This window comes from Gopherus evgoodei, chromosome 2 (assembly GCF_007399415.2).
Source record: "Gopherus evgoodei ecotype Sinaloan lineage chromosome 2, rGopEvg1_v1.p, whole genome shotgun sequence".
In the NCBI taxonomy this organism is placed as follows: Eukaryota; Metazoa; Chordata; order Testudines; family Testudinidae; genus Gopherus; species Gopherus evgoodei.
Window position 1 is genome coordinate 197,447,165 of NC_044323.1, and position 26,194 is coordinate 197,473,358.

Consider the following 26,194-nt stretch of genomic DNA (forward strand, 5'->3'; position numbering starts at 1 on the left):
CATTAGTGAAATTATAAATACATTTAACTTATAACAAGTGGACCAAAAAAAAAATTTCTCAGTAGACAGGGTATAGGATAGGAATTGAAGATTTTAATATTATTCCCTCTTTAGAATTCAAGCTCACTGTTAGACCTTCTGGTACGACCTGAATCCCAGGAGCAGGATGAAACAGATGACATACAGACTGCTGTCAGGCAACAACTGCAGAAAGAACTGATTGGTCTCTTGAACATGTTGCTACTCTGCTTCACATCAGTTACTCACAGGTACAGTATAAGAGAATCTGTCCACATGATTCAGGGTTCAAAGTATATGGTTGCTGAAATATTGTGCCTCAGTAATATAAGTCCTTGGGGCAAATAGAAGAAGATTGTAACTACATAGTTCTCAGATTTTTTTAAATACCCTCTCCCCGCTGTATACATGATCATGTATACTGTATGAACATGAACAAACTTATTTAGTCACTTCAGTTTTTATTTGGATCCGAAAGATCAGGACTATGGCCAGCTATACATAAACTGCTTAGATCTGGTTTTTTTTGCTAAGTGTGAGCCTCTGAAAGAATTGATGATACCAATTGCACATATTAGTTCACAACAGTCTGGCTTTTGGACAGATGTGATTATCGGCAGAGTCACCTATGAGTTTCAGATTGATAAAAGCCATGGCGTTTAGTTTAATTATTTTAAAATAAAATAACAGCAGTTGTTCCCGCCCGCCGACCAAGCAGCAAGCCAGCCCAGCACAAAGGACCTTGCAAGTGGAAGAGATTACCATTGCCTTCGGATAACCTGGATACCTTCGAGGCTGCCAGAGGGCTTATTGAAATGACAGCCCGCTACCCCTGGCCCCGGCCCGTGTGCCAGTACCATCCAAGGGCAAATCAGCAATGTTCGGACAGTCAGCCCCCAGACCAGCATCTCTGTGCTGAACGGAGTCCCAGCGTCATTCCAAGTTCCGGCACCGTCCTAGGTACCAGTCTGACTCACGGCACCAGTCAGACTTGCAGCACTGGTCCTACAGTCCCAACCCTCAGAGCTATTCCCACTCAAGGTCACTGTTGACTGCTGGAACATTCCCACTCGAGGTCCAGATCTCGCTCAGCGTCCTCGTGGCACTGTTCCGATGACGCCGTATGGAACACCAACCCCCGCATTAACTGTTGCTACGGCACCGGCTCACAGCTTGACACCGATCCGCTTCGTGGCACTGCTCTCCAGTGGGCCACCAGTCACCGGAGTGGCACTGCTCTACCATACGTCACCATCCCTCATCGTTGCACCAGTCTCCACTGCGGCACCATTCTTCACTATGGCACCAGTCATGGTCACGATCAACCTCATGACACCGATCTCGCATGACTTGCGGCTGCCAAAGGACTCGGTGCCTCCTTCGCTCCATTCTTGCACTGCTCCTCCTTCGCTGTTGTGATCTCAGTCCCCTTCTAGGCGAGGTCAAGGAGAGCTTCAGGGATTTCGGACATTCCCTGGTTGGGCTCAGGAAGTCTCGGTCAAGACCCCCCAGCACCCAACTGGCATCCCCAGTGGCAATTTTGGACTCCCTGGGCATATTACCAGGCCGAGGACACCCCACCCAGTTGCCCGACCATTGTCACGCTCGGACATCCGACCTCTCAAGGCAACCCTCAGCCGTCCCCCTCCGGTCCTGGAGCAACCCGCTGAGTCAGCACCCGTGACTTCCAGTAGAGTCGTCTTCATCCTCTCCTGATGAGGCTGTGGCTGGCACATTCAAGTCTGGCCCACCTCCGATGGACTTTTGGGTCCTACAAGAATTGCTTAGGCGCATGGCCCTTAATATGAACTCCAAATTGAGGAGGTTGTGGAGGACAAAGACCCTATGGTGGACATTTTAGGCCTGGAAGGGCCTCCAGGGTGGCCCTTCCCATGAATAAGACCATTCAAACTAATGCCAACGCTCTCTGGAAAACCCTGGCTTTCATCCCTCCCACAGCCAGAGGGGTGGAAAGAAAATACTTTGTCCCCACGAGCGGCTATGAACATCTTTTCACTCACGCCCGCTCCATGTTCCCTTGTGGTGAATGCCAGAGAAAGGCAAAGCCAACAAGGAACCTGCTTCCAAGTCAAAGGACGCTAAATGGCTGGTCCTTTTCGGAGAAAGGTTTATTCTACTGGGAGTCTCTCACTACAGATCGCTAACCAGCTGGCGATCCTCAGTAGATACAATTTTAACTCTTGGTCTGCGGTCCTCAAATTCCAAGATCACTCCCAGCAGAGATTCATACAGAACTGGGGCCATTGCTGAGGAGGGTAAATTGGTTGCTCGGACCTCCCTTCAGGGTTCCCTCGATGCTGTGGACGCGACTGCACGCACTCTAGCATCAGGCATCGCCATGCGGCGGAATGCCTGGCTTCAGTCTTCAGGACTCCCGCAGGAGATTCAGCACACCATCCAAGATTTCCCCTTTGATGGTCAGGGCCTGTTTGCGAAGGAAACTGATTTCTGCCTACATACCTTAAAGGACACAAGAAACACCATTAAATGCTTGGGTATGCATACCCCAGCTAATCAAAGAGAGCCATTCAAACCCCAAACCACCCAATGCCCCATCCCACCTAGATCCAGGCAGGACTTTTCTCGTTGCAGAAGCAGATACTCTTGATGTAGACTGTCTCGTCCCCCCCCTCTGGACAGGGTCAAGGGCAACTCCAAGGCTCCCCTAGGTCCTAAGCGCCTTTTTTGAAGGTGTGCCCAAGGACGGACTACCAGCTCTCACCCTGGACAATTACCCCTTTCTGAACTGTCTCCATCCCGTTTTCTACCATGCCTGGTCCCATATTACATCAGGACCACTTGGTCCTCCGCATGGTACAGATGCAATATTCTATTCATTTCCGCTTCATCCCGTCCTCCCACCCTCCTTCCCCATCCCTCTTCAGCAACTCCTCATCCAGGAGGTACAATACCTCCTTGCCCTAGGGGCAGTGCAGGAAATGTCTCAGGGGCAAGGGTTTCTACTCCCGCTATTTCCTTGTCCCCAAGGCAAAGGGAGGCCTAAGACCCATTCTGGATCTCAGGGAGCTCAACAAGCACATAGTCAACCTGAAGTTTCCGTATGGTCTCCTTAGCCACTATCATTTCCTCTCTGGATCCGGGAAACTGGTATGCCGCCCTCGATATGAAAGATGCATACTTTCACGTTTCAATTACCCCATCTCGCAGACGTTTCCTCCATTTCGTGGTGAGCAAGACGCACTGTCCAATTCACAGCCCTCCCGTTCGGCTAGTGCACAGCTCCTCACGTCTTACTAAGTGCATGGCTGTCATGGCAGCTTTCCTTTGCCGGCACCATGTGCACGTCTCTTCCCGTACTTCAACGACTGGCTCATACGGGGCCAGTCTCACCAATAAATCCAGTCTCAAGTTCAAGTGGTCACTGGGACACATTTAGTCGCTGGGCATCATGCTGAATGTAAGCAAGTCTGTCCTCTCCTCTTCTCAAACAATAGAGTTCATTGGAGCATCCCTGGACGCAAACCAAGTGAGGGCTTTCCTCCTGAAGACCCGACGCCTGGCTATAGCAAGCATAATTACCAGCCTCTGCAAGTTTCCCACCACCACAGTAAGGCAGTGTCTCAGGTTGCTGAGTCACATGCCATCTTGTACTGATTATGGTGCAACATGCCAGGCTAAGACTCAGACCTCTGCAGACGTGGTTGGCATCAGCCTGTCGACCGGGACGCAACAGCCTAAAAAATGGTTCTCACAGTCCCAAAGCGCACACTCAACTCCCTGCGCTGGTGGCTGGATCCTGTTGGTGAATGCCGGTGTCCCGTTCCATCCCCCTCAACCCACCTGACTCTGGTTACAGATGTGTCTGCCCTGAGATGGGGGGGCCTCTTCAGGAGCTTGACAACGCAGGGCTTATGGCACGAAAGCGAGCTGTCATTTCATATCAGTATCAAAGAGCTCAGGGTGATTCGCCTTGCGTGCCCTCCCTCCCAGGATTCTGGAATTTTCTTTCCCTCTCTTTGGTGTGTTCCTTAGTATATTACAGGATTCTTTCTGTATTCATCCATTTTTTATTTGAGTGAGTGTTCCTAAATTTTTCAAAATGAAATTTGGGGCTTTCAGAACTGAAAAACACTTGAAGCTGCAAATGTCAAACTTTGTCCTGCTTTATCATATACAAGAGATTTGGATACCTAGATTTATAGAACTACAGGTACAATAAGATGCCATTGGTATCCAATAAAATAATACTGATTACGTTAATTTTTATACTTCCATCTAATACATTTGCCTTTTGTATTTGGAACAGAAAAGGCTTGGCACTTACTGATTGTTTCCGAACACAGCTGGCTCTGAAACTGCTACAGTGTTTACGGGTAACAGATGCGCCCCACTTTTATGGATTGCCTTCTTTGGAGAGAACGTTACGAGGAATGGTCCATGTCACTGCACACCCAGGCTGGAGTTCATACTCAGCGACAGCTGAGCCATTCACAATTTGTATGAAATATTTGACAGGTCTTCTGAGGTAAGTAACTTATGTTATCATTTGTATTTTGGTGGTTGCAATCATAAAACAAGGTACATATTACTCTTGTCTGTTTTGTTAAATGAAATATGATTATTGGGAAATTTTACTTGGTAATCTTGTAGCACAGTGATTTCAATGAAAACAGAACGGTAAATGAATTCTGGGTGTGTGTCCATCATGCAAGTTGCAGGGAAGGAGTATCGAATAAACAAATATTTAATGTCACCAGTTAGAAATTAAAAAGAATAACTTATGAGTGGTGGAGTGAAGCAGATCCATTTTTACCAGTTGGAAGTTGTATATTTAATGTCTTTGTGTTTGCTTATTTTGCCATGTTTGATCCTCTGCTGGACCTTTTAAGAAGACCTTATGAGGTGTACATGTTGAATATCACCACTGCATTGTTAAGTGAGATGCTATGTTATTCGTGCATGAAGGTGTAGTGTGGTCTTCCTCTTTTGTGCACTTTGGTCTTTACCCTGTTCCAAATGAAATTAATGTCAAATTCCTTGGCATAATTATATAGGATTGATTCCTTTGTGAGCTTAGTAAAAGTCTATGCAAAATATAATGTGCAATATAATTTTCAAAGAATCTAATTGGTGAACTCAAAATTAATTTAATCCCAAACAACTCAAGTCTATGCCAAATGAGGACTATTTTCATGCCAAGTACACCCTCTACCTCGATATAACACGACCCGATATAACACGGGTTCTCATATAGCGCGGTAACTGCTCTCACAGCAGCTGGAACCCTGGACCCTTTAAAATGTCACCCGAGCGTTGCTGCTGCTACCCACAGGGCTCTCACAGCGGGAATCGTGCGGCAATTTAAAGGGACCGGGGTTCTGGCTGCTGTGGGGAGCCCTGGGCCCTAAAAATCACCGCTGAGCCCTGCTACCGCTACCCCAGAGCTGCGGCAACGGGCCTTGGCCGACGATTTAAAGGCTCAGGCTCCCCACAGAAGCAAGATAGCCATAAATAATATCTTCATAATATTGGAAAACCGGCTATCCAACGGACAATTATGAAGAGCTACAAAATATTTTAATAGACTGCCAATAACGGAAAAGTATGTGTGTCTTTATCAGCCATGCAAAAGATGCTTTGTTTTTAAGTTATCCAAAGGGGGTGTTTTAATACAAAATAGTAACTTGGGACATAGGTTTGTGTCAAGCTGGATATGTGTCAAGGCTAAAAATTGAACATGTTTAGCTAAACAATTCATTGTAATCCCAGACATACTAATACAAGACTCTGAACAAAAACACCTGATCATGAATAACTGTCACAACCACATAAAAGATCCATTAGGTCTCTGGCCCATAGACAAATGAAGGACACTGTAAACCTGAATGAGAGCCAAGAGAAGAGCAGGACATTGAACACTGCTGTACAGCCTTATCATAAATGAACCTCTGACCAAGTAGCTTGTATACTAGAAATGTAAGGTATTCCTAAAATTGCAGGTAAAGGCTGCTATTTACACTTAATCATGATTTATATTAACTGAAGTCTGCAGGACTATTTGTATTTATCTATGTATTCCTCATAGTAAAGCCACCATGAAATTATGTTGTTTGTTTTTACTTTTTATTTATTACAGGTCATCTCATCTTTTTATGTTGAATGGGGAGGAAATGCTATGTCCTTCATGGGCAAAGGTGTCACAAAGAACACAGTACTTTGCTTGCTTCACCTGTCCCATGAAATGATGGCTCAAGCCAAAAATATGGTGAGAGCACTAAAAGATGCCCTTAGTTTTTCATCTGTGTGATTTAAGCATTGACACATTGTTACTGACAGAGTTCAAACTGACAATCTAGTTTTGCTTGACTTTAGAGAGCAGAAAATTGAATTTTAACTGATGTTTTCCTTGGAAATGTGATGCTTTAATTTACTGAATTTGAATACTAGAGAATGCTAATATCACTATTATAAGTGTACCACATATACTATCTAAGGTCCAATTCTGCTAACCTTACTTGCTGAGCAGTATCACTCTGCAAGTAGTCCTTCTGATTTAAGAGGAACTACTTGCAGAATGAGGTACTACTCAAAAGCAAGGATGGAAAATCAGGGCTAATAGTATGGTATTTACTTCTAAAATAATTTTGTAATAAGTATAGTTTCTTCAAGAATATTTTAAATGAAGTTACTTCTGGTACTTGGAAACAGTACGGTTGAATAAAAATACCTTGATGTGCCTGACAGTTCTGGAAATGAAGGTTCTTTTAACAGAATGCTGGCACAATATTAAAACTGTGCTTATGATAGCGTTGATGTACAAGATGGCTGATTCAAGAAAGTCAAACATGTTCTTAACGTTAAATGTGTGAGTGAGTCCCATTAAATTTAAGACTGTGCTTAAGCTTTGTGGTGTTCTGGACCACTGAGGTTCTGGACTCTTCTATTAAATGTCTTAAGTCTTTGTGCAGATGTAGATAATCTATAAAGTTGTTAGGTGCTTATGTGAAAAATTAAACTGGCTAAAATACCTACTAATGAGTATGGTTTGATTTTGTTTAATTAAATCCTCATAATGTAGTCCCCAAATGTGCTTGTGACCATATTCTGTAAATTGCATTTTTGTAGGGTTAAGAGTAAGGTAGAAGTCATGGTCCTGAGCTTAAACTGGCTAAAAGCAAAGCCAGAATTTTACTATAATTAATTTTGGAAGATTAAAATCCAGAATAGGAATGCTGTCTGTTACAAATGAAAAAAAATTAGTTCAGGAAGTTCACACTGGGTTCAGATAGCAGATATTTTAATTCTGCTACCCTTACTCATGTTGCACAGTATTTTACTCTGGAAGTAGCCCCAATAAAATAAAGGGCCTCCTGGTGAAGTAAAGTACTACACAGTTCAAGGGTAGTAAAATTAGTGTCTTGGATAGCATTTCTCACTTGTGCAGGTAATAGACAGAATTAAGTATTTATTTCTCAGCATTTATTTTTCTTTGCTAATTTAGAAACCATTATACCATATTAAGACGATAAACTTGTCTTACGGACAAGTACATTTTTCATTTTAATTTTGTTGTAATTTTGTATAATGCAAAAAGTGTTTTATATCACACAGTAATATTGTTAAGCTTTACATTTTGCCTCCAGAATCTTTGCCAAACAATATTAGTGCTTTGTACTGAAATAAAGAAAAAATAGTTTATATAGTTGGAGGGCAGAGTTTATTTGAACAGTTACTGTCTGAAACACATCCTTTTTCATTTTTTTTTTGATCAGGACTGGGTGTCTCTCTGGTTCTTGCCTTACGATAAAAGTGAAGAACAAGTTCCTTCTCGGCTTGGTCTGGCATGGCTAGTTCCATTATGGGTAGATAGAGATCCTGAGGTTAGTGTACTCTGGCATAAAACTGATGCTCCAAGTTGAAGAAACAAATGTATTACAAATCTAAAAATTATGTTTAATATTGAGACTTAACTAACTTGTCATAATTTTAAATGTGTGTTTTTAAAAAAGTATTCTAAAGAATAATCACTGTTAGAATTTTTCCGTCAACGCATCTTAAAATGAATCCTTATCCTTTAGCGCTATCAAGCGATTAAAAAATACTAATCACAATTAAAAAATAATCGTATGATTAATCCCACTATCGTTAATAGAATACTATTATTTAAATATTTTGGATGTTTTCTGCATTTTCAAATATATTGATTTCAATTACAACACAGAATACAAAGTGTACAGTGCTCACTTTATATTTATTTTTCATTACAAATATTTGCACTGTAAAACCAAAAGAATAGTATATTTCAATTTACCTAATACAAGTACTGTACTGCAATCTATTTATAATTACAATTGAACTTACAAATGTAGAATTATGTGCAAAAAAAACTTCATTCAAAAATAAAACAATGTAAAACTTTAGAACCTACAAGTCCACTCAGTCCTACTTCAGCCAATCACTCAGACAGACAGGTTTGGTTACAATTTGCAGGAGATAATGCTGCCCACATCTTGTTTATAATGTCACCTGAAAGTGAGAACAGGCATTTGCCTGGCACTGTTGTAGCCAGCACTGCAAGATATTTGTGCCAGATACACTAAAGATTCGTATGTCCCTTCATGCTTCAGCCACTATTCCAGAAGATGTGCGTCCATGCTGATGATGGGTTCTGCTCGATAATGATCCAAAGCAGAGTGGACCGACGCATGTTTATTTTCATCATCTGAGTCAGATGCCACCAGCAGAAGGTTGATTTTCTTTTATGGTGGTTCGGGTTCTGTAGTTTCTGCATTGGAGTGTTGTTCTTTTAAGACTTCTGAAAGCATGCTCCACACCTCTTCCCTCTCAGATTTTGGAAGGCACTTCAGATTCTTAACCCCTGGGTCGAGTGCTGTATCTATCCTTAGAAATCTAACATTGGTACCTTCTTTGAGTTTTGTCAAATCTGCTGTGACTGTGTTCTTAAAACGAACATGTGCTGGATCATAATCCAAGACTGCTATAACATAAATTATATGGCAGAATGCAGGCAAAAAAGAAAAGGACACGTACAGTTCTCCCCCAGGGAGTTCAGTCACAAATTTAATTAACACATGATTTTTTTTATGAGCATCATCAGCATGGAAGCATGTTCTCTGGAATGATGGCCAAAGCACGAAGGGGCATACGAATGTTTAGCATCTCTGGCATATAAATACCTTGCAATGCTGGCTACAAAAGTGTCAAGTGGATGCCTGTTCTCATTTTCAGGTGATATTGTACGTAAGAAGCAGTCAGCAGTATCTCCTGTAAATATAAACAAACTTGTTTGTCTTAGCAATTGGCTGATAAAGAAATAGGACTGAGTGAACTTGTGGGCTCTAAAGTTTTACATTGTTTTGTTTTGAGTGCAGTTATGTAACAAAAAAAATCTACATATGTAAGTTGCACTTTCACGATAAAGAGATTGCACTAAAGTACTTGTATAAGGTGAACTGAAAAAATATTATTTCTTTTGTTTGTCATTTTTACAGTGCAAATATTTGTAATAAAAATAATATAAAGTGAGCACTGTACACTTTGTATTCTGTGTTTTAATAGAAATCAATATATTGAAAATATGGAAAAACATCCAAAAATATTTAATAAATTGTAATTGGTATTCTATTTTTTAACAGTGCAATTAACTGAGATTAATCGACAGCCCTACTATCCTCATTTCCCTGTCTCCCCTCACCTTCTGTTCTTTTCTTGATAATCCAGGATAGTTGTTCCTGGGGCCTTAACATGGAAGAGATTTGTTTGCATTAGTTTAACTAGGCAGAAACATTTTGAAATACTCTTTTAAAAAGTTGTTTGCAGTGCTGTGGTAGTGTTTTGGTCCCAGGATATTAGAGAGACAAGGTGGATGAGGTAATATCTTCTATTGGACCATCTTCTGCTCGTGAAAGAGACAATCTGTCAAGCTTACACAGAGCTCTGCTTCAAGTCTGGGAATGGTACTCAAGGCATGGCTACACTTGCAGATGTAGAGCGCAGTAGGGAAAGCACTGCAGTCTGTCCATACTGACAGCTTCAAGCGCACTAATGTGGCCACATATGCGGCACTTGCATTGGCGTTGGGAGCGATGCATTATGGGCAGCTATCCCAGCATGCAAGTGACTGCAAAGTGCTTTTCAAATGAGAAGGGTAGGGTGGTATGTGGCAGGGAATGTGTTGTGTGTATGTGGAGGGAAAGAGTGAGTTTTTTGGGGGTCTGAGAGCATGTCAGCATGCTGTCTTGTAAGTTCAGACAGCAGCAGACCCCGACCTCTCTCTCTCTCACACAGCATTCCATACTAATGGTTGCTTTGTCTCAGGGAAGATAAGCAGCTGGATGTCAGAAATGGAGCTTTCAAAGGGCCTATCCGCATTCCTGCTGAGATTCAGAACAAAGACAAGAATGGCCACTTGACTTAAGGCAATTGTGAGACGTTACCGGAGGCTGATCAGAGCACAGTAGTGCAACACCCCATTCACACTGGTGCCGCAGCACTCCAGTGGGGGCACAGCAAACGTTATTCCACTCGCCGAGGTGGAGTACCAGCAGTGTTGTAGCCGCGGAGTCAGAGAACTCTACATGCCTTGCCAGTGTGGACTGGTAGTGCGCCTGAGGCTCCTTGGTTGCGCTGTAACTCGCAAGTGTAGACCGTCCCTCAATGTCACAGCTAAATACAAGAGTGGAATCAATAAGGAATTAACATATGTTGCAAGAGACCATTTGAAGTGGTCAATTAACTTCTGCAGTCGTAGGACAGAGGTGGATGAGTGAGTTGCAGATGCTTGTAATGCGCTATAAATCCAGTCTTTATTAAGTCCATGATATTTGGTGTCTATGTTTTTGGAGTTATGAATTTAAGTTCCCAGGCTTGTGTTTTTGAAGGTATGCAGGTTTCCTTTGAGAACAAGGACTAAGAGGTCAGATATGGAGTGGAAAGTGTTCTTCCCAGGTGATACGGTGTATTTGTCTTTGTTATCATTTTCCTGTGTGAGTGCATTCAAGAGCGTAGTGCCTTGTTTCACCCACATAGTTGTTGGGCCAGTTAGTGCACTGGATGAGGTACACCACATGTTGTGATAGGCATGTGTAGGACTCAAGGATCTTGAAAGGTGTGTTGGAGGCATATTGATCATTGTAGCATGAGAGATATGTCTGCAAGTTTTGCATCTGTTTTTATGGCAGGGACTGATGCCACCTTGAGTTGGTGAATCCTGAGCTGCACGGATCTTGCTTTTGGTGTTGAGTTTGGAGAGAGTGTTTTTAGGCCAGAAGAGAGGATTGAGAAAGATTTATTTCATAATGTGGTATCCATCAAGTATGGGTTGTAATTGTTTAATGATAAGCCATGTGGGCTTCAGGGTGGGATGTTCAGTCAGAAGTTTTTTGTTTTGTCTTTTGTTTTTCCTGTGTTGAAATAGGTTCTCTCAGGGTTTTAGAACTGTGTTCCTGCTCCGCTCCATTTCCAGGCAAAACACTGCAGCTCTACTGCTCCGCACTCCAGCTTCGGGCTCTGCTCCAAAGCCCTGGGTTATCTCAGAGTATTTGGATGGCCCGTTCCATGATGGTGTCCTTGTTTAGTGAAGGCAGTTTTAAGTGTGTTAAGTTGTATATCCTGGGTTTTCTTCTTGGAGCATATTTCTGTGGTATCTGAGTGCCTGACTGTAGATAACTAATTTCTTGGGGTGGTTACTAAATCTGTTAAGGTAAGAGGGGTGATGCATGAGTTTCTTGATATACTTCCATTGTTGAAGCTAATCATGATGTCCAGGAAGTTCATGTTGGTGTGGGACTATTCTAGAGAGAGTTTGATGGATGAGCGTGGTGGTTGAAGTTGTGGTGGAAATCTGTGAGGGAGTTTAGGATGTCTTCCCAGAGGATACCAATATCTTTGATGTGTCTCCGGTATATCACTGGTTTTGTGGTGCATTTGACCAGATATTCTTCCTCACGGTGGCCCATTGGGAAGTGATCCTAGTATCCGGGGCTGATTTAAAACAAAACAAAACACTGTGTCCTCTGTGGGCAAACACTTCTTACAAAATAATCACTACATATTGGTCTTTGTTTTCAAAGGAAACCTGCACTACACCTTCATAAGACAAGACTGGGAACTTAAACTGATAACTCTGCTAGACACCAAAAATCATGGACTTAATAAAGACTGGATTTCTGGCTTGTTACAACAGTCTGCAACCCACTGACCTTCCTTTGTCCAGCTACTGTAGAGGTGTTAGAGACCATTCAATAAGCAGTTACAATATGAGTTAACTTGTCATCGGTTCCACCTTTGTATTTAGCTATGACATTCATTACCTTCCCCAGACCTGAGGAAGAGCTCTCATAAGCTTGAAAGCTTGTCTCTTTCATCAACAGAAGTTGGTCCAATAAAAGATATTACCTCACCCACCTTGTCGCTACTTAAAAAAATGTTCCTATTAACATGACATTCACAAAAATTTAAAGCAAACTTGCTCAGACTCAAAACTATCAAGAACATTTTATTTAAAACTGGTTCTCTGGAACTTTACGTATACAATTCCAGAATAGGCTCACTCTGAAAAGTAACTAGATAATGCCATCTCCTTACTCATCATATCTGCTTTCTGTGTGTATTCAGTCCTATTGCCTTATTTTAGCAACTATCTTTGGTTTGATCTTTAGTGGCAGTTAGATGACACTATGATGGTGGGTACCAGAGATGAATATAAATAGAAAATTTTGGGCTTGCTGTCTTTTTTTTCACAAAATGTTATGACCACATTGACAAGAAGACTATCTGAGGGAGTATTTTGTATTTTACAGTTTGGGTAACAAGGTGTTCATGAACAACTCACTATCCATATTTAGTCAGGGATACAGTCATAGTAACCTACTTACTAAAACAGTGTATAAACAGCTTTGATCACCCAGGATTCAAGACTAGTTTAAACACTGGTGCCATTTACAGTTAAAAAGAATATTCAGGTTTTCTTCTTTCATGACATCTTAAGATGTTTGTAGGCTCCATATAAGGTATCTGTATCCATTTTCCTACTGAGCAGTTAATATTAAATGGTGAATGCTGTACTATTTTGTTTATACTTGTTAATGAAAATATATATACAGTAAAATGCTCCTTTTATATAGTGCAGGGATAGGCAACCATTGGCAGACACCTTGCCAGGGTAAGGACCCTGGTGGGCCGGGCCAACTTGTTTACCTGCCACGTCTGCCGGTTCGGCTGATCGCAGCTCCCATTGGCTGAAGTTTGCCATCCCAGGCCAATGGGGGCAGCGGGAAGCAGAGCAGGTCGAGGGATGTGCTGGCCGTCACTTCTTGCTACCTCCATTGGCCTGGAGTGGTGAACCACGACTGGTGGGAGCCATGATCAGCCGAACCTGCGGATGCGGCAGGTAAACAAACCAACCTGGCCCACCAGAGTGCTTACACTGGTGAGCCGTGTGCCGAAAGTTGCTGATCCCTGATATAGTGTTACAAAAATAGAGGTGTGCACAACCCTGAGACCACTTAAAGATGTTCACATATATTTTCAGCTTTCTAGACATGCCTGATCTGTTTGTTAAATGGAGAGAATTATCTCATCTAAATACCGAAAGCTATGTTGTTGGTCTTTTATATGCTCTTCTATGATAATACAAGTAATTCATTAGTAGCTGTTAAGAGAATTTAGAGATAATGAAGACTGCATGCTTTATTATAAAGGTTTCAGAATGAACTATGAAATATTAACATTTCATACAATGAAATGCAGCTTCTTTCTTGCTAAAATGTTCCAGGTAAGGTTCACCTCCCTTGGAATCGGATCAGCTCTTACATCTCTTGAATTAGGATGCATTGCTTTAGCGGACAGCTGTCAGAACATTTCAGGAGGGTTATGGGGAACAGTGATAAACATTCTTCTGGACCAATTGGAATGTAGCATGGTACGCAGAGAGGTATGTCTTTGTCCTATTGTCCATGAATGCACATTTCTCTTATGAATGTATCTTCAAGGGAAAAACTAGTACAAGATGCTTTCTTTGTAAGCTGTTACTGAGAGGAAAGCTTCCAAGACTTTATCTCAGGTGGCACACCATTCCTGCTGCCTTGTAAGTTAAATGCTACCTAATGAAAATGCATCTTTTTCTTTCTTGTTTTAGCATTTGCTTGAAAAGCACCAGAGACATGACTACTAATGTAAAACAGAAGTAATTTGTTCTTCTTTGAGTGATTGCTCATATCCATTCCAGTTAGGTGTACGCGCCGCGCGTGCACATTCGTCGGAAAACTTTTACCCTAGCAACTCAGTGGGCCGGCAGGTCGCCCCCTAGAGTGGCGCCACCATGGCGCTCCATATATACTCCTGCCGGCCCACCCGCTCCTCAGTTCCTTCTTACCGCCCGTGTCGGTCGTTGGAACAGTGGAGCGCGGCTTAGCTGACCTCCACTTCCCTAGCTACTCGTTTTCTCGTATATAATTATGTAGTTATAACACTTTTATATATATATTTGTTTGGTTATACGTGTTTTCTTTGCTAACATGGTTAGTTTAGTTAGCGGGGTTCAGGAAGTAGCCCCTTCCATGAGCCCAGTGCCGGAGCCATGCATGGCTCACCGGGTTTTCAAAGGGGCCCGGCTTGCCAGAAGCCGCGGCCGAAGAGAGATCTACATGACTCCTGTTTCAAGTGCCTCAGGGAATCGCACTTGACAGATAAGTGCCCCATTTGCAAGGCTTTTAAGCCGAGAACAAAAAGGTGCGGGACTTTCACTTACCCCTCCACCTTGGGCGCCGAGCGATGTTCAAGCGGCGGGCAGAAGCGCCTCCTCGGCACCGGACCCCGCCGGTACCACCAAGGCCTTTCGGCACCGACCGTCGCCGGCACCGATGTCGACTCGGCACCGCTCCCTTCTTCCGAGGTCGAGAGAGTCTACGATTCCTGCTGGTGCCTGGCGGCTCCCCGGCACGCGCCGTGGTTGAGCCTTCTGCTCCCGCTACTTCCGTGCCACCTGCATCGCAGCCAGAGAGCTCGCCTAAGTTGCGTTATCCGGCACCGTCACCTGCAGAGGCACCGATGACTGCGGCTCCGTCGATTCCAGTCCCCCAGGACCATGGATTCCGGTGCCTGGCAGCTCCCCGGCTCGCGCCGTGGTAGAGCTTACTGCTCCTGCTGCTTCTGTGCCAGCTGCACCACAGCTAGACAGCTCGTCTAAGATGACTCGCCCGGCACCGACGACGTCGGCACCGTCGATCCCGGTCCCACGAGGGCCGTAGAATCCGGTGCCTGACGGCTCCCCGGCACGCGCCGTGGTTGAGCGTCTTGCTCCTGCTGCTTCCGTGCCAGCGGCACCGCAGCCAGAGAGCTCGTCTAAGTCGGATCGCCCGGCGCCGACACCTGCTACGGCACCGATGACGTCGTCACCGTCGATCCCGGTCCCACAAGGGCCGTAGAATCCGGTGCCCGACGGCTCCCCGGCACGCGCCGTGGTTGAGCGTATTGCTCCTGCTGCTTCCGTGCCAGCGGCACCGCAGCCAGAGGGCTCGTCTAAGTCGGATTGCCCGGCACCGGCACCGGCTGCGGCACCGATGACGTCGACTCCGTCGATCCCGGTCCCACAAGGGCCGTAGAATCCGGTGCCTGACGGCTCCCCGGCACGCGCCGTGGTTGAGCTACTGCTCCTGCTGCTTCCGTGCCAACGGCACCGCAGCCAGACAGCTCGTCTACGTCGGATCGCCCGGCACCGACACCTGCTGCGGCACCGATGGCGTCGGCACCGTCGAGCCCCGGTCCCGCAAGGGCCGTAGGATCCGGTGCCTGGCGGCTCCCCGGCACGCGCCGTGGTCGAGCTAAGGCTCCGGCTGCTTCCGTGCCAACGGCACCGCAGCCAGAGGGCTAGCCTAAGTCGGAGCGCCCGGCACCAACACCTGCTACGGCACCGATGACGTCGGCACCGTCGATCCCGGTCCCGCAAGGGCCGTAGAATCCGGTGCCTGACGGCTCCCCGGCACGCGCCGTGGTTGAGCTCCTGCTCCGGCTGCTTCCCTGCCAACGGCACCACAGCCAGAGGGCTAGTCTAAGTCGGATTGCCCGGCACCGAAGCTTCTGAGGCACCGACAACATCGGCACCGTCGATTCCAGTCCCACAAGGGCTATCGAATCCGGTGCCCGACGGCTCCCCGGCATGCGCCGTGGTTGAGCGTATTACTCCCGCTGCTTCAGTGCTGACGGCACCGCAGCCAGACAGCTTATCTAACTCGGTTCGCCCGGCACCGGCACCTACCGAAGCTCTAATGGCCTCGGTACCGTGAATCCCGGTCCCACGAGGGCCGTCGAATCCGGTGCCGGACAGCTCCCCAGTACGCACTGTGGTTGAGCCTGCTGTTCCCTTCACGCCGGAGATGTTACCAACGGCGAGGGCTCTCAGTGCCATGACAGAGTCAGTGCTGCCTGACCCGGGCACCGCCGGTACGGGTAATACAGTCTCTTCAGGGGACTGTCCCCTGTCAGTACAGCAGAGCGGCACCGTCCATGATCACGGTCCCGCAGACACTCCAAGTCCCGTCGGCACGCCGGACACCACTGGCAGTCCCGGTGCTGTTTTCCTCGGTACTGGTCACACTCGCTGCACCGGTCGGTATCCCGTTCGCCGACCCGCTATCGGCACCGTTCCGACATCTGGCACCGGGGCAGGTACCTTGACTCCTGTAGCCCTTCTCCGAGCCTCGAGATCTCGGTCGACCTCCCGACACCGTTCTGGTTGCGGGTCTGGATCTCGTTCCAGGTACCGATACGCCTCCCGATGCCGGTCCCCGGTGCCGAGTTGGGCAAGGTCCGAGTGCGTCAGAGACTCGGTCCGTGCCTTCTTTTAGTACCTCCATGGCCGTCCGGACACGCATCCGTGTCATCCCATATGCGCAGATTTTATGCTCAGGACCACGATCCTGATATGATGGCCAGCGGGCGCCAGCCCCGAAGCAGAAAGAGCCTTGGCGAATGCAAGGTGTACTCTGCAGGGGCCCTGCAGCTCTGGGTAGCAAAGCAATAAGCCTTGCTTAGCTGCGATAATTATAGCACCTGGGTGAAGGAGTTTCTCACTCAAAACTCCCACCTGGAGTTCGCTGCCGTCTTGGAGGACGGGGGGAAGAATTTACCCTTTGTTGGTAAAGGCATCTTCGCGGCAGAGACAGCCCCAGACTCCGAAGCCTGCTGGACAATAGGGTCCTAATGCGTCTCAGCATGTATACGCCAGCGACCAAACGCAAGCCTTTATGGCCCCAGCCGCCATACTCTGTGCCTAGCCAGAGGCAGAACTCTGGAAAACGGCAAGGCCAAGGTGGTCGCAGACAAACGTCAGGCCCCCTAAAAAGCCAAAGTCAAGGTCCCTCGCAATTACCACTGGGACCAAAGACGGACCTTCCAAGGTTCGCCGGAGGGCGGTGTACCAGTCGCAGGACGGGATCCCGATCCCGCTTTCTCCTGGCATGGCCCCAGTTACTTTTAGATCGCTGGGTCCTGCGCACGATGGAGCATAGGTACCACCTTTAAATTGCTCCAGCCCTGTCCCCCTTCAGCGGACGAAAGGGGCAAGGGGTTTTACTCCCGTTATGCCCTAGTTCCCCACTCGAACACAGGTCTCAGACCTCCCTGGTCCTGCATGGACTCAACCAGTTTGGGATAAGGTTGAGGTTCTGCATGGTATCCCTGGGAACCATTATTCCATCCTTGCGTCCTGGGGGCTACTATGCCGCCCTGGATATGAAGGACGCGTACTTTCGCAATGCCATCTTCCCTCCGCACGGGAGATGCCTCCGCTTTTTAGCCAGCGGTGAATACTCCCGGTTTACGGCCATAGTCGCCGCCTACCGTCGCTGATGTCGGATATGCGTTTTTCCGTATCTGGACGATTCGCTTATCCGAGGAGACTCTGAGACACAATATGATTACTATAGAGCAATCCACTCTGGTTCCCATGCAGAGGTTGGGCTTCCTAGGGGCTATCCTGGTCTCCTACCTAGCCGGAGCCTGCTTATCACAACTGCGGTTTTAGGCGATGGCAACAATCATCTGAGGTCTGAAGGCTTTCCCAACGACCTCAGCTCGTTCTTGTCTCAGTCTCCTGGGTCCATGGTTGCCCGCAAGTTTGTAACCAAACACGCCAAGCTCCGCCTCCGTCCTCTCCAAGTCCGGCCCACCTCGGCGTACCGCTTGGACAGGGAGCCAATGGTCATGGTAGTCACCGTTCCCTCGAACGCCTTAGGCTCCCTAGAGTGGTGGCTAACTCCCTCCTTGGTGTGGACAGGGATGCGGTTTCATCCGCCCCAGCCCTCACTGCCCCTGACGGCGGACGCATCATCTCTCTGCTCAAGTGCTCATGGTCACCTCCGAGCTTAAGGCCTTCGGTCTTCTAGGGAGCTGGCATTCCTCATTGATGCCCCAAAAATGAGAGTAGTCCGCCTGGCATGCCAGGGGTTCCAGCGGCAGCTGCGAGGCCGTTGTATCTCGGTGTTTACAGCCAACACAATGGCCAGGTGCTTCATAAGTATTCAGGGGGGACATAGTCCTCCCCCCTTTTTTTGTCAGGAGGCCATCCATTTCCGGGTCTTTTGCATGACCCACTCGATGGAGCTGGCGACGTCCTTTCTCCCAGGCGTTCGGAACGTCTTAACTCTTTCACTCAGCAGGTCTTTCCTGTCTTACGAGTGATCACTCTGCCCCATGTGAGGCGTCCCGCTTTCCGGAAGTGGAGATGGTTCCTCACACAGACCTGTTCGCTCACCGCGAGCGCAGGGAATGCCAGGTGTTCTGCTCCTTCCAAGGTCTCTCCTCGGAATCGATCTTGGACGCATTCCTGATGCCGTGGAACGGCCAACTGCATTATGCCTTCCCACTGTTCCCACTGGTTCGTTGGGTCCTGCTCAAACTCCGCAGGGGCAGAGCGCGCATCATCATGATCACTCCAGAGTGGTCCAGGCAGCACTGACATACCACGTTGCTCGGCCTGTCAGCCCAGACCTCATCACTCAGGGCAATGACAGGCTTCGTCACTCGGACCTGCAGCCTCTTCGCCTCACGGTGGCTCCTGCGTACCTGAGTCGGGGTGACAGGCAGCCTTCCACCTGGTCAACGTACCGGGCCAGGTGGAAGCGTTTCCTTTACAGCTGCAGTACGCTCGATCTTGCTCCTGCTGAGGTCTCGATCCCCTCTATTGGCCTGCCTCTGGCCTTCAGCGGCAGGATCTGGCGGTATCATCGCTGAGGATACTCTCAGCAGCCATCCCTACCTTCCAGCAGGCTAAGATGGACGTTCAGTGTCCCACGCTCTATGGGTTCGAGGTCCCTCAAGGGCTTGGAGCGCTTGCACCCTCGGGTGCGCCGCCCGGCCCCGCCCTGGGACCTCAACCTAGTCTTGGCCAGACGGGTCTCTGAGATCAGAGCTCTTACGAAGGTTCCACAAAGACAAGGTGCAGTTATGACCGCACCCGGCTTTCCTCCCTAAGGTGTTTTGGCCTTTCATGTTACCCACAGCTCAACGCAATAGGCATAACCGTTGCACTCCTTGGACATCTGTGGAGTATTTCCTAAGGTGCCCCAGCTCTGCCCCGGTAGCGGGCCAAAGGGAGGGCTTGCTTGTTTTCCTCTCAGAGGATCTCATCTTGGGTGATGGCGGACATCCCCACTTGTTATGATTTGGCTCATATTTCCCCAAGCCACATCAACGTGCATTCTACCAGGGCTCAGGCTTCATCTGCCGCCTTGCTGGCTCGTGTTTCTACCCACGAGATCTGTCGCGAAGCTCCATTGGTCCTCGGTCCATACCTTTGCTTCGCAGTATGCCCTGGTTCAGCAGTCAAGAGAGGCTGTAGCCTCTGGCTCAGCAGTTTTATTCTGCCACATTTCACTCCGACCCCACCGCCTTTGTAAGGCTTGGGATTCACCTAACTGGAATGGATATGAGCAATCACTCGAAGAAGAAAAGACGGTTACTCACCTTTGTAACTGTTGTTCTTCGAGATGTGTTGCTCATATCCATTCCGCACCCGCCCTCCTTCCCCACTGTCGGAGTAGCCGGCAAGAAGGAACTGAGGAGCGGGTGGGCCGGCAGGAGTATATATGGAGCGCCATGGTGGCGCCACTCTAGGGGGCGACCTGCCGGCCCACTGAGTTGCTAGGGTAAAAGTTTTCCGACGAATGTGCACGCGCGGCGCGTACACCTAACTGGAATGGATATGAGCAACACATCTCGAAGAACAACAGTTACAAAGGTGAGTAACCGTCTTTTTTAGTGATATGCTAGTCTCAATGGGGTCATAAAAATAATGAGTTGCATACAAAGATATTGTCTGCTGTTACTTTCTTTAACCTTATAAGAACAATCTCTAGCCATTCTTGCTATACATTTTTATAGCATCTTGAAGTCTAGACTGCAAATGGTTTTAAGTTCATTTTGATGTGGTATGTAATGCAGAGGCTTTTCTTATCTGCTTTCTCTGTGTTAAAAGAACTTAAAGGTTGGGTTCACTTTATTCTCATTACTTAACTTTGCACATTAAACTGTGTATTTTTCTTTTATTAAATAGAAAAGTGTATCAAAATATTTATTAGTAATAAGTGACACACGTGCTACAGATTATAAATTAGAAACTTAATCCTCTGCAGTTAGAGACCACTTTCACATTGGTAGCTAACACCACAGCACTGTGTAAAATAAGCTATTACATTATACGTTCAATTTGTATTTATTATCCAGTAGCTGCTTACTTAATGTAAATAGTTTAAAAAAGTACTCTAGAGGTCTGTCTTTTCACATGTTATTCAATGGGTGGTTTGTAAGCAACAAAAACTGCAAGATGATGACTAGTAGTTTGTCTATTGCTAGCTAAGAACACCATGATACTCAAATATAAAGCACAAAGTTGTGCGCGCTTTCAAAACCAGTGTATGGTACTGGTCTCTGTTGCAACTTCTGTTAAATTCTGGAATAAGCTCAAATTTTATTTATACGTTGATACTTTAAGGTTGATGCACAATTCATGGAGAAGCATCAGAGGTATATTTTGCCCAGTGTAACAAGTATATGTAATACAATAAGCAATGAAGCATCTCACCTTAAATAGAAAATTCTTGTTTCTTGTTTGTTGATAAACCATTCCCTGGATACCTCTCATGGACTGCGAGAAAGCCTTATGAACAGTTGAGCGATTGATCTCTCGGAGTGCATCCCTAGACAGGTGTTTGTCCAACCTGTTCTTAAAAACATCCATTGATGAGGATTCCACAGACTCCCTTGGAAGCCTATTCCAGGATTTAACTTTCTAATTATAAGGGTAGTTTTCCCTAATATCTAACCTAAATCTCCCTTGCTGCAGATTAAGCCCATTATTTTTTGTCCTGCCTTTTAATAGATATGGAGGACAATGGATCACCATCCTCTTAATAACAACCTTTAACACATTTGAAGACTGTTGTAAGGTTCTCCTCCTCACCTCCTCCTTCAGTCGTCTTTTCTCAGGAATAAGCATGCCTAGTTTATTAACCTTTCCTCATAGGCCATGTTTTCTAAACCTTTTATAATTTTTTTTGCTCTCCCATGGACTCCATCTCCAAATTTTCCACATCATTTTTAAAGTTTAGAGCCCAAAACTGGACATGGTACTCCAGCTGAGGCCTCCCCAGTGCTAAGTAGAGAGGACAGTTACCTCCCAGATATTATGGCCAACACTGCTGTTTATATACTCCAGAATAATATTAGCCTCTTTCACTACTGTGTCACATTGTTGGCTGATATTCAATTTTTGATTCATTATCCCCCCCAGGTCTTTTTCTGCAGTATTACCGCCTAAGGCAGTTATTCCCCATTATGTGTAGTTGGGAATTTGATTTTCCCTTCCTAAGTGTCGCACTTGTCTTTATTGAATTTCATCTTGTTGATTTCAGATCAGTTCTCTAATTTGTCAAGGTCATTTTGAATTCTTATCCTATCCTCAAAGTGCTTGCAACCCCTCTGAGCTTGGTGTCATCCACAAATTTGATAAGTCTACTCTCCACTCCATTATCCATTCATTAATGAAAATATTGAATAGTACTAGACCCAATACTAACCCCTGTGGGACACTACTAGATACACCCTCCATTTGGTAGTGTATTGTCCTACACCAATGATCTTACAATTTAAACAAAAATAGTCAAGCACATAATGCACTGAGGGTCATTGTTGAAGGATTTTGCTGAAGTGCAGTGTCTTAAAAAGAGTCAACTTGAAATCTACCCATTTTTAAGTTTGAAGTAGTCTCAGTTACTACACCTGCCCCAGACTTAATCTGCCTTTTTTGATGTCTTTAAAATCATATTTCCCTGTTCTTTCAAAATATTTTTCTCTTGACTGCTGCTCTGTAAAATCCACACCAACATTATACTGGGAAAACAATAAACTGCTGTATTAAATGCTTTTAGTTTCACAAAGTGAAGATTTTTTTTTCTCTGACTTTGTTATAGTTGTTGTAGGTGTTTGTGATTTTTAAGTTGACTCTGTCCCTTTTAAACTTTCTAGAAGCTTGAAATTTGAAACCGCCTCAGGAATAGTTAAGTCAGAAGGGTGACTTGCTGATTAACATATCAATTTGACCTATGCTTTTGCTTTTAAAGTGCTGTTGGATCTGGTTACTTTGCTTTGCTTTGTTTAGCTGCTGCAGCAAGATGGCAGTATCCATGCTTTCATTTCTTTTTTTAGGCTGCTTTTATTCTTCAGAATCTTCTTGTAATCCCAATGCCAACTGAAGAACTGAAAGATTGTGCTTGGCAGGTGAGTGGCAACATTTTAGTAAGAAAAGTCCATGTGATAGAAGTAGATTAATTGAAATTAAAACAATTTTGCATCCTCAGATATTTATTGCATGTAAGTATAAGTGAACGAAATCATTCTGTGTAGCTGTCAGAGCTGATTCAGGTATTTTTCAAATGAAAAATATGAATATTCCTATTCTTTTCATGTTTTCAGTTAGAGTTGGAGAGAAAAATATCTTTTTGTTTAATTATATGGAATGCAATATACAAAGTGCAGCTGATAGTCTCCATTTATATTAGTGATATTACACAACATGAGTAATTCAGATTTCTTGAGATATATTAGTAATTTGTTTTGACCAAACTCAGAATGTGATATTACTTAGGAAAAAAAAGCTCTTTGGGCATATATTTTAATCCATTATTAAACATGTTAAAAGTATCAATAGGTAAAAACAGTCATCAGCCCTCCTCTGTCTCCCCCCCCAAAAATGATGAGGATTATGCTGCATAAATAACCTTGATCACTTTTTTAAAATTTAAAATTTCAAGAGCCCCTGTGCATTCCCGCTTGTGGGGTATGGTATGCCTGGTGTTGAGATGTGGAACTGCCTTGAAAAGCCATGTTCATTAGTGGGTGCACAAGAGGCCTTGCATGAGGGTGATGACCTTTCCCTACTTTGTGTGAGGGAGTGAAGCCTTCAACCACCGCAGTTCTTCCACATCAGCACAGAGAGTGAGCAGATCTCACCTTTGTGTTCTCAGACTAGACCTTCCCTTATCCTAGGGTAAGATTTTCTTGTAAACATTTAGAGTGGCACAATGTAGAGTTCTTTCCCTGTCTCAGGGGTCTTTAGCCCCTTAACAGGACCATTTTTAGTCCAGAACCACAAAAGGACTTCAAGAGGTACATTTCCTACCTGGTGATCATATAAAAAAGACACTCACATTCAGTGCCTTCTGTGGCTGGGTGAGACCTACTTGGAAAGTCAGTATGCAGTTTGTATGCCTTTGCTTTCTGTGCCGAGAGAGAGAGAGAGATGCCTGAGGCTTCAGTCTTATCTAGTTCTCAATGTATATATAGCATGGTACTCTGATGGGCTCACTGAGGGTGCAGGGACCAGCTTCTGTGCCAGCATCTTGTTACACACGACCCAAGATACACTTTCCACGTTGGCTTCAGTGCTGCCTTCTGTCACTGGCTTGAAACCAGAATCTCTTTGGCCTTATATTTGGAGCAAAGCCCTTACACGGCTAAATCTAAAGCAGAATCAAACAACAAACCAGGATTGCCTATGAAGTTCTCAATAGCCTTGGTGATACTGGAGAAGTGCCCATCTGAGCACCTACTCCTTATTTTGAACCATTAGCCTTTAGCACCAGTTCTGTACCTGTCTGGCACTGACTTCTCTGTCGCAGCACCACAAGCCTACTCAGGACCCATTTGGACAAAAAGAAGAGGAAGCATATGGCCCCACAAGAGAGGCAAAAGCAGAATACAGAAGAGGAAGTGCCATTTCTCTCTTCTATACTCTGACCCACAAGTGCTTTGTAGATGTAGGCAGTAGTGTTCTTGCCTCTTCTCCACACTCCTCCAGAGCAGGATGTCATAACACCAATTTAACTTGGACCTCTCAAAAGTTTTTAGATTCCGCTAACACCTTTGATTTATCTGTTTTTGAGAATCCCCTGACTGAAACACAGGACACCAAACCTCTTCCTTTGCCTCAAATCCACACATCATCATACGGAGGCCCTCTTCAATTACTCATGTAGCCATATGTGCCCTTCTCTTTTGGAAGGTGCGAGAAAAACATCAGCACTGGTGCTAATAACTGGTACACTCTTTTTGGCACCAATGCCCTCATCAGTACCCATCTCTCATTCTGCATAACCAGAGCCTTCCTTGTCTGCACCAGTCCCCCAGATCTGCAGGATATTCTGCCTGTATCTCAGGAATGGAGTTGAAACTCCATCAGAGGGACCCTACAAGACTCCTTTGGAGGTACATACAGATGGCACCTCACAAGAGGGTCAACAAGCATTGAAGAAAACATTCCTCTCTCTTATCTGTGGAGGCCAGAATACTATCATTATAGTGTATCCAAAACCAAATCCATTTCATTTCACTACAGCTTGTAGGGGAGGAGAACATGAAGGTAGACTTTCAAATCTGGCCCTTGTTTTAGTGTTTGTACAGGACAGTTAAATTTAGCTGATGTACTTTTAGGCCTGGTCTAGACTGAAAAGTTAGGTTCACCCAGCTACATCACTCACGGTTGTGAAAAAATCTACATTCCTGGGCAACATAATTAAGCTGATCTAACCCCCAGTGTAAGCAGATCTAGCTTCATGGAAGAAATCTTCTGTCTACCTAGTTACCTCCTCTCGAGGAGGTGGATTACCTATGCCAATGGAAGCATCCCTCCCATTGGCATAGATAGCGTCTACTACACTGAAGAGCTACAGCTGCAGCATTTCAAGTATAGACAAGCCCTTAGAGAGTTGTGAATTATAATATAAAGCCATTTGCAAGAGGTAAAAGCAGCAAAGAATCCTGTGGCACCTTATAGACTAACAGACGTTTTGGAGCATGAGCTTTCGTGGGTGAATACCCACTTCCTCAGATGCATGTAATGGAAATATCCAGGGGCAGGTATATATATGTGTGCTAGCAAGCAAGCTAGAGATAACGAGGTCAGTTCAATCAGGGAGGATGAGGCCCTGTTCTAGCAGTTGAGGTGTGAAAACCAAGAGAGGAGAAACTGGTTCTGTAATTGGCAAGCCATTCACAGTCTTTGTTCAATCCTGAGCTGATGGTGTCAAATTTGCAGATGAACTGAAGCTCAGCAGTTTCTCTTTGAAGTCTGGTCCTGAAGTTTTTTTGCTGCAGGATGGCCACCTTAAGGTCTGCTATAGTGTGGCCAGGGAGGTTGAAGTGCTCTCCTACAGGTTTTTGTATATTGCCATTCCTAATGTCTGATTTGTGTCCATTTATCCTTTTCCGTAGAGACTGTCCAGTTTGGCCGATGTACATAGCAGAGGGGCATTGCTGGCATATGATGGCGTATATTACATTGGTGGATGTGCAGGTGAATGAACCAGTGATGGTGTGGCTGATCTGGTTAGGTCCTGTGATGGTGTCGCTGGTGTAGATATGTGGGCAGAGTTGGCATCGAGGTTTGTTGCATGGATTGGTTCCTGAGCTAGAGTTATTATGGTGTGGTGTGCAGTTACTGGTGAGAATATGTTTCAGGTTGGCAGGTTGTCTGTGGGCAAGGATTGGCCTGCCACCCAAGGCCTGTGAAAGTGTGGGATCATTGTCCAGGATGGGTTGTAGATCCTTGATGATGCGTTGGAGGGGTTTTAGCTGGGGGCTGTATGTGATGGCCAGTGGAGTCCTGTTGGTTTCTCTCTTG

The 26,194-nt window shown here is 45.6% G+C and overlaps 1 protein-coding gene across 1 annotated transcript in view; it reads left to right on the forward strand.

Annotated features, from left to right (window-relative positions):
- RTTN (rotatin) overlaps positions 1-26,194 on the forward strand; it is a 178,085-nt gene that overhangs the window by 78,027 nt on the left and 73,864 nt on the right. Inside the window, 6 exon segments of the mRNA XM_030552664.1 lie at positions 115-269; positions 4,307-4,529; positions 6,137-6,265; positions 7,773-7,880; positions 13,796-13,954; positions 22,723-22,794. Coding sequence (XP_030408524.1) covers positions 115-269; positions 4,307-4,529; positions 6,137-6,265; positions 7,773-7,880; positions 13,796-13,954; positions 22,723-22,794 — 846 coding nt within the window.